At 39.5% G+C, this 12,883-nt stretch overlaps 1 protein-coding gene across 6 annotated transcripts in view; it reads left to right on the plus strand.

Annotated features, from left to right (window-relative positions):
• The window catches only part of Uri1 (URI1 prefoldin like chaperone), an 85,687-nt gene that overhangs the window by 53,827 nt on the left and 18,977 nt on the right, over window positions 1–12,883 (plus strand). For 5 of the 6 annotated variants that reach the window (XM_059274772.1, XM_059274753.1, XM_059274760.1 and 2 more), the window contains 5 exons: window positions 406–574; window positions 2,272–2,632; window positions 4,278–4,417; window positions 5,141–5,384; window positions 7,199–8,904. In XM_059274772.1, the coding sequence (XP_059130755.1) occupies window positions 406–574; window positions 2,272–2,632; window positions 4,278–4,417; window positions 5,141–5,384; window positions 7,199–7,381 (1,097 nt within the window). In that variant the 3' untranslated portion in view covers window positions 7,382–8,904. Of the gene's footprint in view, window positions 1–405; window positions 575–2,271; window positions 2,633–4,277; window positions 4,418–5,140; window positions 5,385–7,198; window positions 8,905–12,883 lie in introns of those variants that run through there. The other variant, XR_009381649.1, reaches the window with a different exon arrangement.

A 12,883-nucleotide genomic window follows, 5' to 3' on the forward strand; every position in this document is an offset into this window, starting at 1 on the left:
AGAGATTAGCCTCTATCAATTCCTCCTGTGGTATGCATTCTTGGCAGTGCCTTAGGGTTTGAAGTATCTTATGGCAGTGTGTTTCTTATCACCCTAGTAAATGGAGTCTCTTGACTTAGGATGGTAAATGGATATTACTTGGGTGGAATTTTGCATTGAACCAGGGTGAATCTTGACTTTGTGCTTGTGTGGTGTTGAAGTCCCAGAGCAGCTCCTTACACTCCCTAAGGTGTGTACACTCCTCTGAACTGCCTGATTGAGCAGGTTTAGGAGGCTGAGTTGCACTCATGAAGTGCCCCCTCTTTTTCAATACTTCCTCTCCTCAAAAGAAGGTCTTACCAGCTCTAGACCTTGACTTTCTCATGTAGACTACTAACAGTCATGTCTTTTTTCTTTTTTAAATAGGAAAACAGCGAATTGCTCATAAACCTCATTCCAAACCAAAAACTTCAAATATTTTTGAAGCAGATTTTGAAAATGATATAAAACCCAAGGATTTGCTTGCTGATGAGGAACTATGGGCTCGACTTGAAGAGCTGGAGAGACAAGAAGAATTGCTGGGTGAACTTGATAGGTGCTTAATGACATATTGTTTTCTCAAGAGAATATGTACTTTTCCTCATTTATAAGATAGTGTATGCTCATTGAAGAAAGTGCAGAAGACCGTAGACCTATCAGCAGTCCTTCTGTCCTCAAATGATTATTATTTTTGTACAATATTTCTTTTTAGGAAAGCACATTGCTGTTCTTATGCACACTTACACTGAAAACCATAATCTCTGTGTTCCTCAGATCTCACCAATGATATATAATGAAGTAATTATACTTGATAACCAGTAATTGCATTAAATACGAACAAAAAATTTGAAGTTGACCAAACTTTATTTTTTGGGGTGCTGGGGATTGAACTAATGCCTCTATCCTGCAAGACAAGCATTCTACACTGCCACATCCCCTTTCCTAAATAACAAATTTTAAGTGATATACTCAAGATAATGCTCTGTCCTTGGGTGCCTTGTTAAAAAGAAAAATTGGCTTTGGGTTTAAATTTGATACTGTAAAATGTTTGTCCTTGAATTTCATTTACAAACTTTCTGTTTATTGAGCCGGCAGTTTGTAATCTAGTCAGGTAGTTCTGTGTATGAGTTTCACCAAACTGCTATTTAAAATACACATTAGCACTCACTTAGAATTGTCAGAGTGTTATATGAAGTTTGCTACTACAGAAGTTCCTATATTATTTTGCTTAAATGATATACCATATGCAGTAATTAGTTTCTGTGAAAAATAGGACACAAAAAGTTTCCCCTACTGTTCTACCTATGAATTGTTAGGTCCTTTTGATCACTGGTATTAGTCATTTTTTAAAACCAGTGCTGGATTTAGGAGTCTTAGTCATGATTCTCTCTATTTTTGAATGATGTCATTTCATTTCTGTTGCAATTTTAGTTTGGTTATTTTTGTAAGGTCTTCAGATCCTTTATGGAATAAAGTGTGATAAATGTGCATTTGTGTGTAAATATATGTTCATGTGCACATTTAGAAATCCTTAATGTTGAAAAATTCTGGTACACACTGTTAAAAAATTTCTGAGGCCAAAAATAAAAAATAATAGTATGTTATAGGTTGGGGGTTTGGGGCATTAATTTCTGGTCTTAAAAATAGAACACTTATTTTTAAAAATTACTCTTTTAGTTTAAGAGGCTTTATTACAGATTTATATATGGGAACTTAAAAGAGAGACAGAAGTATGTGTGTGTGGGGGAGAGAACACTAAGCAAACTTGTGTGTAGCAGGAGTGGTCTCAGGAAATAGGGTAGATAACCTCTTACAAATTTCTTTTTCTTCCTCTCCGCCCCTCCTCCCCTCCCTTCCTTTCCTCTCCCCTCCTCTGTCCTCCCTTTCTTGCTTTCTTTCTTTCTCTCTCTCCTCTCTTTTTTTTCTTTCTTTCTGGTTTTTTTGAGACAGGGTTTCTCTGTGTAGTCCTGGCTGTTCTGGAACTCACTTTGTAGACCAGGCTGGCCTTGAACTCAGAGATCAGCCTGCCCCTGCTTCCCTAGTGCTGGGATTAAAGGTGTGCACCACCACAACCATATTTCTTAATTATATCATATTCATACTACATCTAGCCAGTGTCCAGAGATAAAATATACATGTCCTGAGAGGTCTTATGTTTGAGTAGCAGCAGTATGTTGAGGGGTGTAAGAACTTTGCTTCTGTTAATTCTCTGTATTTGTTTGGTCTTACTAATACTCTGATTTCTTCACCTAGTAAGCCTGATACTGTGATTGCAAATGGAGAAGACACAGTGTCTTCTGAGGAGGAAAAGGAAGATCATGGCACAGATGTGAATGTGGTACCTCCAGTGACAGACTCCTTTGCCCCTGGCAGATGTTGTATGCAAGCTCAAAATGCAGGACTCCCTAATGGTCAAGCCAGTAGTCATTTGAATTGTTCAGTGAATGGTTCAAATTCTTACCATAGCAATGAAGAAGATGAAGATGATGAAGATGATGAAGATGCTGATGGTGGTGGTGGTGATGATGATGATGATAATGAAAGTGACCACACTATTTCAGCAGATAATTCTGTACCAACAATATATTTCTCTCATACTGTTGAACCTAAAAGGGTTTGTATACTTCTTAACTTTGTTGTCATTAAACATCATCTATCCTGTATTTTAAAGAGAAAAACATAAATAGTAATTAAGATTGTTAATACTGCCAAACAGGAAAAACATCTTTTCCTCTTGTCTGACCAGTGCACATAATGGAAAAAGAAATAGTTAGCTGAGGGTGGTCACACTAAACTTGAATAAAGTGACTGTGACTCACCTGCCCTTATTCCAGGTGATTAAATTGTCATCATTTGGTTTACGTTGGGATCTGAAAATGCCTATAGGATTAGTTATTTATTTTATTTAGTTTTGTTTCGTTTTTTAAACACCAGGTTGTTGTTTTATGTGGGTGTCAAGTGAGTACTGGTATTCTGAGCAACAAGAAAAACTTAGGGGGAGGGGGAATAAAAACTGGGTCTTTTTTTTTTGACAAATTAAATATAGACGTGTAATAATGGGTTTAGAATTTTAGTATTTTGGAGCTGAGATTGACTGTAGAGATCTTGTGATCCATTGTTTTCAAACTTTGTTTTAGTACTAGAAGCCTTTGTTCTTCCATACCTAACTGTAGAAGCCCAATATTTAAAATAGTGGTGATGGCGCGCACCTTTAATCCCAGCAGTTGGGAGGCAGAGCCAGGCGGATCTCTGTGAGTTCGAGGCCAGCCTGGTCTACAAAGTGAGTTCCAGGAAAGGCGCAAAACTACACAGAGAAACCCTGTCTTGAAAAAAATAGTTGAAAGTGGACTAGCTGTGGATGAAGGGTGGGCTACCACCAGTCCACCCCCCGCCCATTCCCTCTGCTCTGTGCATTGTGTTGAAGGGCCTGAGGTATGTGTTTTAGGGTTTCTGAAGGCCTGTAAGGTAGAGCTGGTCAGCAGCAAGTGGCCTCCCCACTGGTCAGTAGGATAGTCTGCAGTATCTGATTATTATGTAAGGAGATACCTTAATGCTTACTTGATATTTCTTAAGCATTAGTTATCCCTGCCCTATTAGAAAGTGAAATAATTATGTGTATTTTTTTCCTTAATTCTAATTAAGCTAAAGGGCCTTTGGAATTTGGGGGGAACAGTTGAAACTGAAGCATTGTTAATTTTTTCCCCCAGGCTTTTAATTTTTCTTAATTTCATTAGATAAAGCCAAACACACAAATACTCTTAGAAGGAATGTTACAGAAAGTGTGATATAAATGGCAGGTCAGCACAAGAGAGTAGCTTTCAGTCTTGAGTGAGTTTAGCTTTTCCTTAGTCTGATTTGTTTTCTGAAGTTAGTGGTATTTAAGCAGTTCAGACAGTTAAACGTTATCTGCGGTTGTACTTGTGACTCATGCTAGCAGCACATGGATTAAGACACAAATGCATTTATAAGGGGAAGGCAGGGGAGATGAAGCTTATAATCAGTATAGAATTTAGTTTAAATGTATTTTGCTTTGCATACAATGGTAAAAACACAGGTGATAGAATAGGCTGTTGAAGTAGATGGTGGTGGTGTAGAAATGTGACAAAAGAGTCAGACTTGGTCACATACATAATTTCAGTGCCAAAAAATTTCAGCTGTGTCTCTTGCTGATAACTGTAACAGTTTATTTGTTTTAATGTGGGACTGGATTTTTTTTTCTGAAAGTTTTTGATTTTCTTTTTCTCGTGAATCAATTTTAGGTTCGAATAAACACTGGGAAAAATACTACTTTAAAATTCAGTGAAAAGAAAGAGGAAGCCAAACGGAAACGAAAGAGCAGTGCTGGCAGCCATGCTACCCATGAGCTGCCTGCAATCAGGAGCCCTGCTGATATTTACAGGTGAGTGATGGTTCTGGGTGGTCTGTGGACCTTTGCTTCTTTTTCCAGTTTGCAGGAGGCTGCTTACAGGGAGGTTCTCACCAAAGAGTGAGGTAGTCTACTGGCTCCACTTAGAGGCCAAGTACCACATGGCTTGCCACATGAACTGCTGGCGTGCTGGGTGTTTCTTCCTCGTAGTCCTCTTCGTATGTCCCTGGAGAATTGGAGGCTGGTGTTCCTTGTAGAACTTGCTTGTCACAACTATCATGAGCTTGTCCTGTATTGTACCTGTCAGAGCGGGGAACAGCTTGAAAACACTACCATTTACGACCCATATTGGCAAACTGGTGAAAATTCCTGATGTTTTGAAGTAGGTGTGTATAAAATTTTTGGCAAATCAAGCTGTTTTCACCTGAAACATATTTATAAGTAACACACTGTATTTTATTGGGCCCCAAACTCATCTTCGAAAGTAATATAAGGTATGTTCTGTGAAGTTGCAAACTTACTTTGAATATGACATTTTAGCAAGAAAACTCAATTGGATTTGGTGAGGCATGTGTGACTCCAGCACTTGGGAAGTGGAGGTGGCAGAATTAGCCTCAGCTACATGAGACCCTGTCTCAAACAAATAGCCTCAAAAAACAAATCTTAGATAATCTGTAGAAAAAAATCAAGAAATCTCTGTGAAGATCCTGTCAGTTATGAGCCCTTGAAGTGAAGTGGGTTTCTGGACTGCTGCAGGGTCTTTGTGGACGTTGTGAATGGAGAGTATGTCCCTCGGAAGTCCATCCTCAAGTCTCGCAGCAGAGAGAATAGTGTCTGCAGCGACACCAGCGAGAGCAGTGCTGCTGAGGTGGACGACCGGAGGGGCGTTCTGAGGAGCACCAGCTGGGAGGAGGCCTCGTGCGCTGATGCCAGTGGGAGCACTCTGGAAGAACTCCAAGAAAATCACCCAAAGAAGCTTTTGCCCTCAGGAGTGACTGAGGTCTGTGTCTTAATTCTATGTTTTCTATCTCACAGGCCTATTCTTTGTGGTTTATTCTAATAATTCAGAGGAGATGCCATTAATCCTCAGCTTGTGTTTTTTTTTTTTTTTCCCCCAGACACATTTTTAAGATAATATGAAGGCTTCATGCTCATCATGGCATGGAGTGTCTAGAAGTTAGTGTTCTGAGCTTACCAGCATGGCCTCAGATGCTGTGAGGAAGGTGCATTCTGTATGGTGGGATAAGCTGAGAACAGTGGGGTGGAGAGAAGTAAAGCAACAGAAAGTCTTACTTAAAGAGAGTACAGGAGAGCCAGTGGGATGGCTCCGTGGCTAAAGGTGCCTGCTGCTGCCATCCTGATGAGCCTGATTGTGATCTCAGGGACCCACTATGGAAGGAAATAATCAACTCCCACAAGCTGTCCCCTGACCTGGACGTGTACATTGTGGCAGACATGCACAGTTTCAGAAAAAAAACAAAAAGTGTAGGAAGAAGTGGGCTACTTGAGCCAAAGTACCAAGGAGCTGACTGACAGTGGTTTCTAAACTAAGGGGTACGTTTTCTGCGTTTCCAACACTTGGTAGACAAAACTAGGTAAAATGTACTCAGAACTTTATGTGTCAGTTTTTAAAGTTTTTAGTTTTTGCTTAAGTTCTTAACAAGGGAGAGGTTCTAAATACTAGGTAGTTTTTAAAAAGTGATTCCTTGGTCTTCATTTTTTCTTGATATAAAAAGACACAGCACGACATTCTGCGATTTCTGTGTCACTAGTCTCCTTCCAGTTGAACATAGTTGATTTTTATTAGATGCAGTTCCACGAGCACTTGGCCACAGTGAAAGAGTGGGTTTGTTTGATTTTGCCTTTTTTTTTTTTTTTTTTTGCTGACACATCTAATTTGTGACATTGGATTGTTTATCCTAGAATTTTGAAAGTTGTTCTGATTCACATTAGTCTCAGCACCTTTGTTTTTTAGGTTTTACTGATCTCCTTCAAAAAATGGAGGCAAAGTGCAATAAAGAACTTGAAAACTTGTATAAATAAGACCCACAAGAGAAATATCAGCATTGGTGAAATGAAACTTTTGACTGTCAGGCAGCAGGGAGGCATGGGATCCTGGACAGAAGTCTCATTTACACCCTTGTAGCTTCTGTGTTTAGTAGATGTTTTACAGAGAGCTGGAGATGATGAAGTGTGTTTTGGGGGACCTTTATTTGTCATTTTGTGTTTTCTCAGACAAAACATGATTTACATTTTTTTTCCTCTCTCTCTCTCTCTCTTTTTTTTTTTTTTTTTTTTTTTTTGGAGACAGGGTCTCTCTGTGTAGTGCTGGCTAGCCTCAAACTTACAGAGATCCTTCTGCCTGATTGTGCCTCCTTAGTGCTGGGATTAAAGACATGATCCACCACACCCAGCTTACATTTTGTTTTCTTGTATGTCCATCATAAAAAATTCTGTGTATTTGATAGTGTAATTAAGAAAAATAATGTTAACCTGGGCAGTGGTGGCACATGCCTTTAATCCCAGACAGATGGATCTCCAAGTTTGAGGCCAGCCTGGTCTACAGAGTGAGTTGAGTTCCAGGACAGCCAGGGCTACAGAGAGAGACCCTGTCTCGAAAAACAAACAAACAAAAAATAGAAGGAAAATGTTATTTGATTTATCTGAGCAGTCAGTATTTTGATGTTTATTATCCAGAATTCTTGTTACTTTAGTTTTAATTTAAAAAAAAAAAAAAAAAACCTTGCTAATGGAGGGTAAAGATTTTTGTGTGCATTTTATTTACATTTACTACCATACATTTTTGTCTTACAGGCTTTTTCTGGAACTGTAATAGAAAAAGAATTTTCATCACCCTCCTTTGCACCGTACTTAGCCATTGCTCATCATGCCCTACCCACTATTCCAGAGCGAAAAGAAGTTCTGTCAGAAGCACCGGAAGAATCTGCAAAGAGGGTTTCCAAGTTCAAAGCTGCCAGATTGCAGCAGAGAAACTAGAGAGGGAATGGGCTTCACCTACAGCTCAAGCTTCATTTTAGGACGCATAGCAGATTCGGCCCTTGGAGTTGGAAAGACGTCTTGCTTCACTTGGCAATAGTTCTCGCACCTTTATCGATGGCATTTAAAAAGTCAAAGTAAATGTTTGAATACTGTAATATTCTGCTGGCTTTGTTAATTCTCTGAATATTGTCTAGTTGGCCTTAGGATACAGTAGTAGCATTTCAATTTACTTTTCAAAGAATACTGTCATGCATTGTTTTTGTGTTTCCAACTAAAAACAGGCAGTTTTGTACCAGCTGTGATGTTGTGCTTGCCATATGGATTGTGTTAAAGAAACTTTTAAATTTTCAAATAGATTCAACAATTATATTACTTGCTTTCACATTTTAAAGGCACTTTAAAAAATCTACATCTCTTGTAGGTTTCACAGCTAGGTGGTTCTTTGAAAACTCCTTTGAATGTCATACTGTAATGTTTAAGGCAAGAAGCTACACAAACCTTATGGGAAATTTTGACTAGAAGAATAATATTTTGTACTTTTTTTTTGCAAGTAAAATTTTTATGAAACTTGGTTTCTAAAATGTTGTGAACTTGCTGGTTTAGAATTGTGTATGAAAATGTCTTTGATTTGTGTGTATACTTACACAGACCACACCACAAATTTCTCGAGTTCAAGTCCCGCAAGCATCTTTTTTCCCTGTGCATACAGTCTTTACTGGGATTATCGTTTGGGAGAGAAAAATTTGTCAGATGCTTTAAAAAAATAGATTTTTTTTTAAAATAAATATTTTTTTTAATGTTTCAATCTTTCTCTTATTTTCATTCTTCAAGGCTGCTTTGCTACCAGTAAAAAAAAAAAAGTGAAATATTGTATTTACTTGTAGCCAAACACCTTAAAAGAGACATTCAGTCTCAGATTGACCATTACAGTGCAAGTGTTGATCATTAGCTTGATGCATGCTAAAATGTAGCTTTTAAAAAGCATTCCATATTAGTACTAAACTAAGCCATCAACCCCAGTCTACTCTCTATTCATGGCTAAATATTTAAAGGTTATTTATAGCTTCTTTAATGAATTCTTGCTTAAACAAAGTGAAATTATGTCCTAGAAAAGTCCAAGCTGTAACTAGAGCAGTTGCCAGTGTCAGAGTTTTTTGAAATATGTATTTTAATGATAAAGGGGTGAGCTTGAATCTGTTAATGGATAATTTAGAACAGAGGACTGAATTTGAAAGACTGCCTAAAAATATAATAGATCTGTTTTTCTAGCCAATGTTGATCATCTGTACACATATTTTGTACTTAAAAATGGTTTTTCCTTTCTAATCACCCAACTCCCAAACCAAACCATCACATCACACCCACTCCAGGAGCACCCTGTTCCTCCTTCTTAGCTGCCACTTACGGGAGGCTTTCTGTGCTGACCTCCAGGTACAAGCCTCTTTGTAGGACTGTTGTATCTTTAGACATGTAACTTCAAGCGTGCTGTCATTAAATAACTTTCCATGTTCATGAACTTATTTTGAGCCTGCTCTTATGTATTTGTGTTGCTTTTTTCAAATAGCTTCCCCCTTGTAGAATGCTGTGATGGTAGAAGCAAAGAATAAGTGTCCAGCAGTATGCTTGTGTTTTCTGCTGAAGACCCAAATGAAATAGTATCAGTTTCATAGAGTCAGTCTTAACTTTTAAACTGTAACTCGAAACTATACTTTCATTTGTATGAATGTAAAACTTTTTCTGAGGCAGGACCCCACTGGGTCGCTCTGGTTGGCTTGAACTTGATGTCCTCCTCTCCTGGGTCCAGGGTCTACAACCATAGGCTTGCATCAAGCTAAGTTCTTTCAGATCTCGAGTACGTTTGCTCTTAAACACCCAAACATTACATACTTATCTTCTGCTTTTTCTCCTGTCCCAGACAAAGAATGAACTTCTCCAAGGAGCCCTCATTCCTAAGACAGTGGTGCCTAGAGACCAACAGCTACTTACATGTGTTTGCCACTGAGGTGTCAATGCTCAGCCTATCCAGCGGGCAGAGCTGTGTATGTTATGTACGCTAACAGATACACATTAATGTCTGAGTATATTAAAACTGTACCTTTATACTGAGACTTGGTTCTAGCCTGAGACCATATGATCCATTGGATTATCCATGTTTGTGACGTCTTTTTCCACCATCAGCTAGTCTGACAGTTATGCACACTTGTCTGTGAAGCACACTAAGGCAGTCTTAGTAGTGCTTGTTTGTACTCCTGGGAGAAACACACTGTTCCATTGTGTACAGTTTCTTATAGTGGGAGTCACGGAACCAGTGCCCACAGTTCCTTTGATTGGTTCTGTGTGTTCCCTTTCCGCTTTCATCACCTTCACTAGGATTGTGTTGCCCCTTGGGTTGATTTGTTGCTCTTTATATTTTACTGTGGCTTCACTCCACATCCCGGCTGGATTAATGGTTTATCTGGGAGGTATGTAAAAGGTCTGAAAGTTAATGTGATTCTGAGTCAGAGCTGAGTGAGATATATCAGAGAAGTGTCACTCACTCTTCTTCTACTGTGCCACTCACTGCCTCTTCCTCTTACACTGCCATGAGACGGTGAGGAACCAGTCTTACTGAAATTCTGTTTCTTCTGCCCAGGTTTCCATCTTCTGACTGTAAGTAGCTTATGCTTTCAGTTTCTGATTCAAGCTTTATTCCTTCTGCACAAATAGTAAGTGTGTGTGTGTGTGTGTGTGTGTGTGTGTGTGTGTGTGTGTGTGTATATATGTCTATGTCAGGTTTCTCAGTGTTAGGCAAAGAAGTCATGAACAGGGACAAACTGAAATGGCTTGTTTGATGTTAGACTAGATAGAACAAAGTGTTGATATAAACTCAGGATTTTTGGTATATGCAGGTGTTTAATATGCTCATGGTTGTATTTACATGAAGGATGGCATTCTCCAGTGCACATTTTTCTAGTGAATAGTATGTGCTTGTAATCTCTGTATTGGTTCCTAGAGCTCAAAGCTTAATTTGCACAGAGCAGTGCTCCAGTGTGTTGTCAGTGCACTGTCTCTTCAGCCTCTTTTGCTTCCTAAGGATTGAGGGTTTCCTATGTTTTGCAGCTGTGTGTGTAGTAGTGTGCAGTAGTACTGCATCTGACTGTATTTTGTGTTGTTGGAGGTGTGTCTTCAGGGGAGATCCTGGAGGTAGAATTGATAGGCCGAATTGCTTTTTGATTTCTTCAGTAAGATACAGTAAAATCTGTTTTTAAATGTATTTGCATTGTTCATTCTTTTGTTGATGACGTGGTTTAGATAAACACACATCTACATTTCATTGATAATTTTTTTGTCGTGTGTGCGTGTATATGTGTCTACACATGTTTACTCTGGGGGGGTCCCATACCCACTTGACATTTTCATGGATGCTGGGGGTCAAACTCTGATCCTTTATCTACTGAGTTATTGCTCTGATAATTTCTTAACTATCGATTTGTGACAGAATAGGATCTTAGGAGAAATTCAAAATTTGTTAACAAATACCAAATTTTCTACATTTAAACAATGTAATTTCTAGCCAGGCAGTGGTGGCTCATGCCTTTAATCTCAGCACTCAAGAGGCAGAGCCAGGTGAATCTCTGTGAGTTTGAGGCCAGCCTGGTCTACAGAGCAAGATCCAGGACAGGCACCAAAACTACATAGAGAAATCTGTCTCCCCCCCCCCCCCAAAAAAGTAATTTCTTGGGGCTGGAGAGACAGCTCAGTGATTAAAGAGTACTGGCTGCTCTTCCAAAGGACCTGGTTCAATTCCCAGCACCCACATTCATAGGCTGCCCACAATTGTCTATAACTCCAGTTCTAGGATCTGGCATCCTCATACAAGCATACATGCAGGCAAAAACCAATGCACATTAAAAAAATAAAACAACCAATTTCTTTCCAATTGATCATATACACACACACACACACACACACACACACACACACACACACACATATATACACACACACACACACACACACACACACACACATACACACACACACATATATATATATCTATATATATCTTGTAGCTTTCTACTTACTGGGATATTTTAAAATGTATAAAGTTCAGTTAAATACTTATTTACAAACTTGACTTCTCTGTAAGGAAGTTTTTCAAGAATAAAGCTAATCTTTACCCAGGTGTCCTTTAGGCACGTGGCATATAGTCTCCAGGGAGCTTTGCTAGAATTCCTCAGTTGCAGTTCACTTAGATCTTTAATTCATTGGTCAGTATTTTTAATGTGTACTTAATTTTTAAAAAATGACATTATTTTATCTGTATGTATACCATGTGGGGATGAGCAGGTGGACAGCAGAAGAGAGTGTTGGATCATCTGGAGCTGGAGTTGCAGGGAGTTGTGAGCCACCATGTGAGTGCTGGGGACCAGACTTGGGTCCTCTGTAAGAGCAACAGGTGCTCTTAACCACTGAGCCATCTCTAGTCCCCCAAACGTATACTAGTTTGGAGTATACATTGTCTCTCTGTAGCCCTGACTTGACTGTCCTGGAATTCACTTGTGTAGACCAGATTGGGCTGTAACTCACCTGTCTTTGCCTCCCAGACACTCAGATTAAAGCGTACGCCACTATGTCTGAACACAGGATGTTTCATTTTTAGTGCATTTTTAGTTATTTAAGTTTTATTTTGCAGGAATATCTTTTAGGGTAAACTGTTTACTGTTCCCTTACCAGTGACTCATAAGAATATAAGATCTTGTTCAGTTGGTATCTCTGTATCAGCTTTGTCTCTGCAACCTTCCTCAACAACTTTGTGTGTGTGTGTGTGTGTGTGTGTGTGTGTGTGTGTGTGTGTATGCTGTAAGGTTTCTTATATGCAGGATCGGATTGCATGTAAGCCTTACTCTTATATTTTAACAGTGTGAATTGGTTTTGAGGAGTGGTGGGTCTGGTTGTGCTGACTAGAATCTCTAGTAAACAGACTGAACATTTTTGCCTTGGTGTGGTGTTAAGAGACCCAGGCTTTATTGTTAAATATGACTATAAAAACCTGCTTTGGAGAAAGTTGTTAGGCACACAGGTGTTTTTCTTTAGCATCTTCTTGTTTACCAATATTCTCTCCTTCCCTCTCTCCCTCCCTTCATCCTCCCCCCTCTCTTCCCTAGGTGTTTGCTGTGTTACTCAAGCTGGCTCTGAGTTACTGAACTCATGTGATTGTGCTGTTTAGCATACAGACATGCAGCACTGCATCTACTGCTGTTGTGAGTACAGGCTTGCAGCACTGCATCTGCTGCTGTTGTGAGTACAGGCATGTGGCACTGCACTTACTGTTGAGTACAGGTATGCAGCACTGCACCTGCTGCTGTTGTGAGTATAGGCATGCGGCACTGCACCTGCTGCTGTTGTGAGTACAGGTATGCAGCACTGCACCTGCTGCTGCTGTGAGTACAGGCATGCAGCACTGCACCTAGCTGCTGATTCCCCCAGTGCTGGGGGATGGAGCCCAGGGTCTGTATA

The sequence above is a fragment of the Peromyscus eremicus genome, chromosome 1 (genome assembly GCF_949786415.1).
Source record: "Peromyscus eremicus chromosome 1, PerEre_H2_v1, whole genome shotgun sequence".
NCBI lineage: Eukaryota > Metazoa > Chordata > Mammalia > Rodentia > Cricetidae > Peromyscus > Peromyscus eremicus.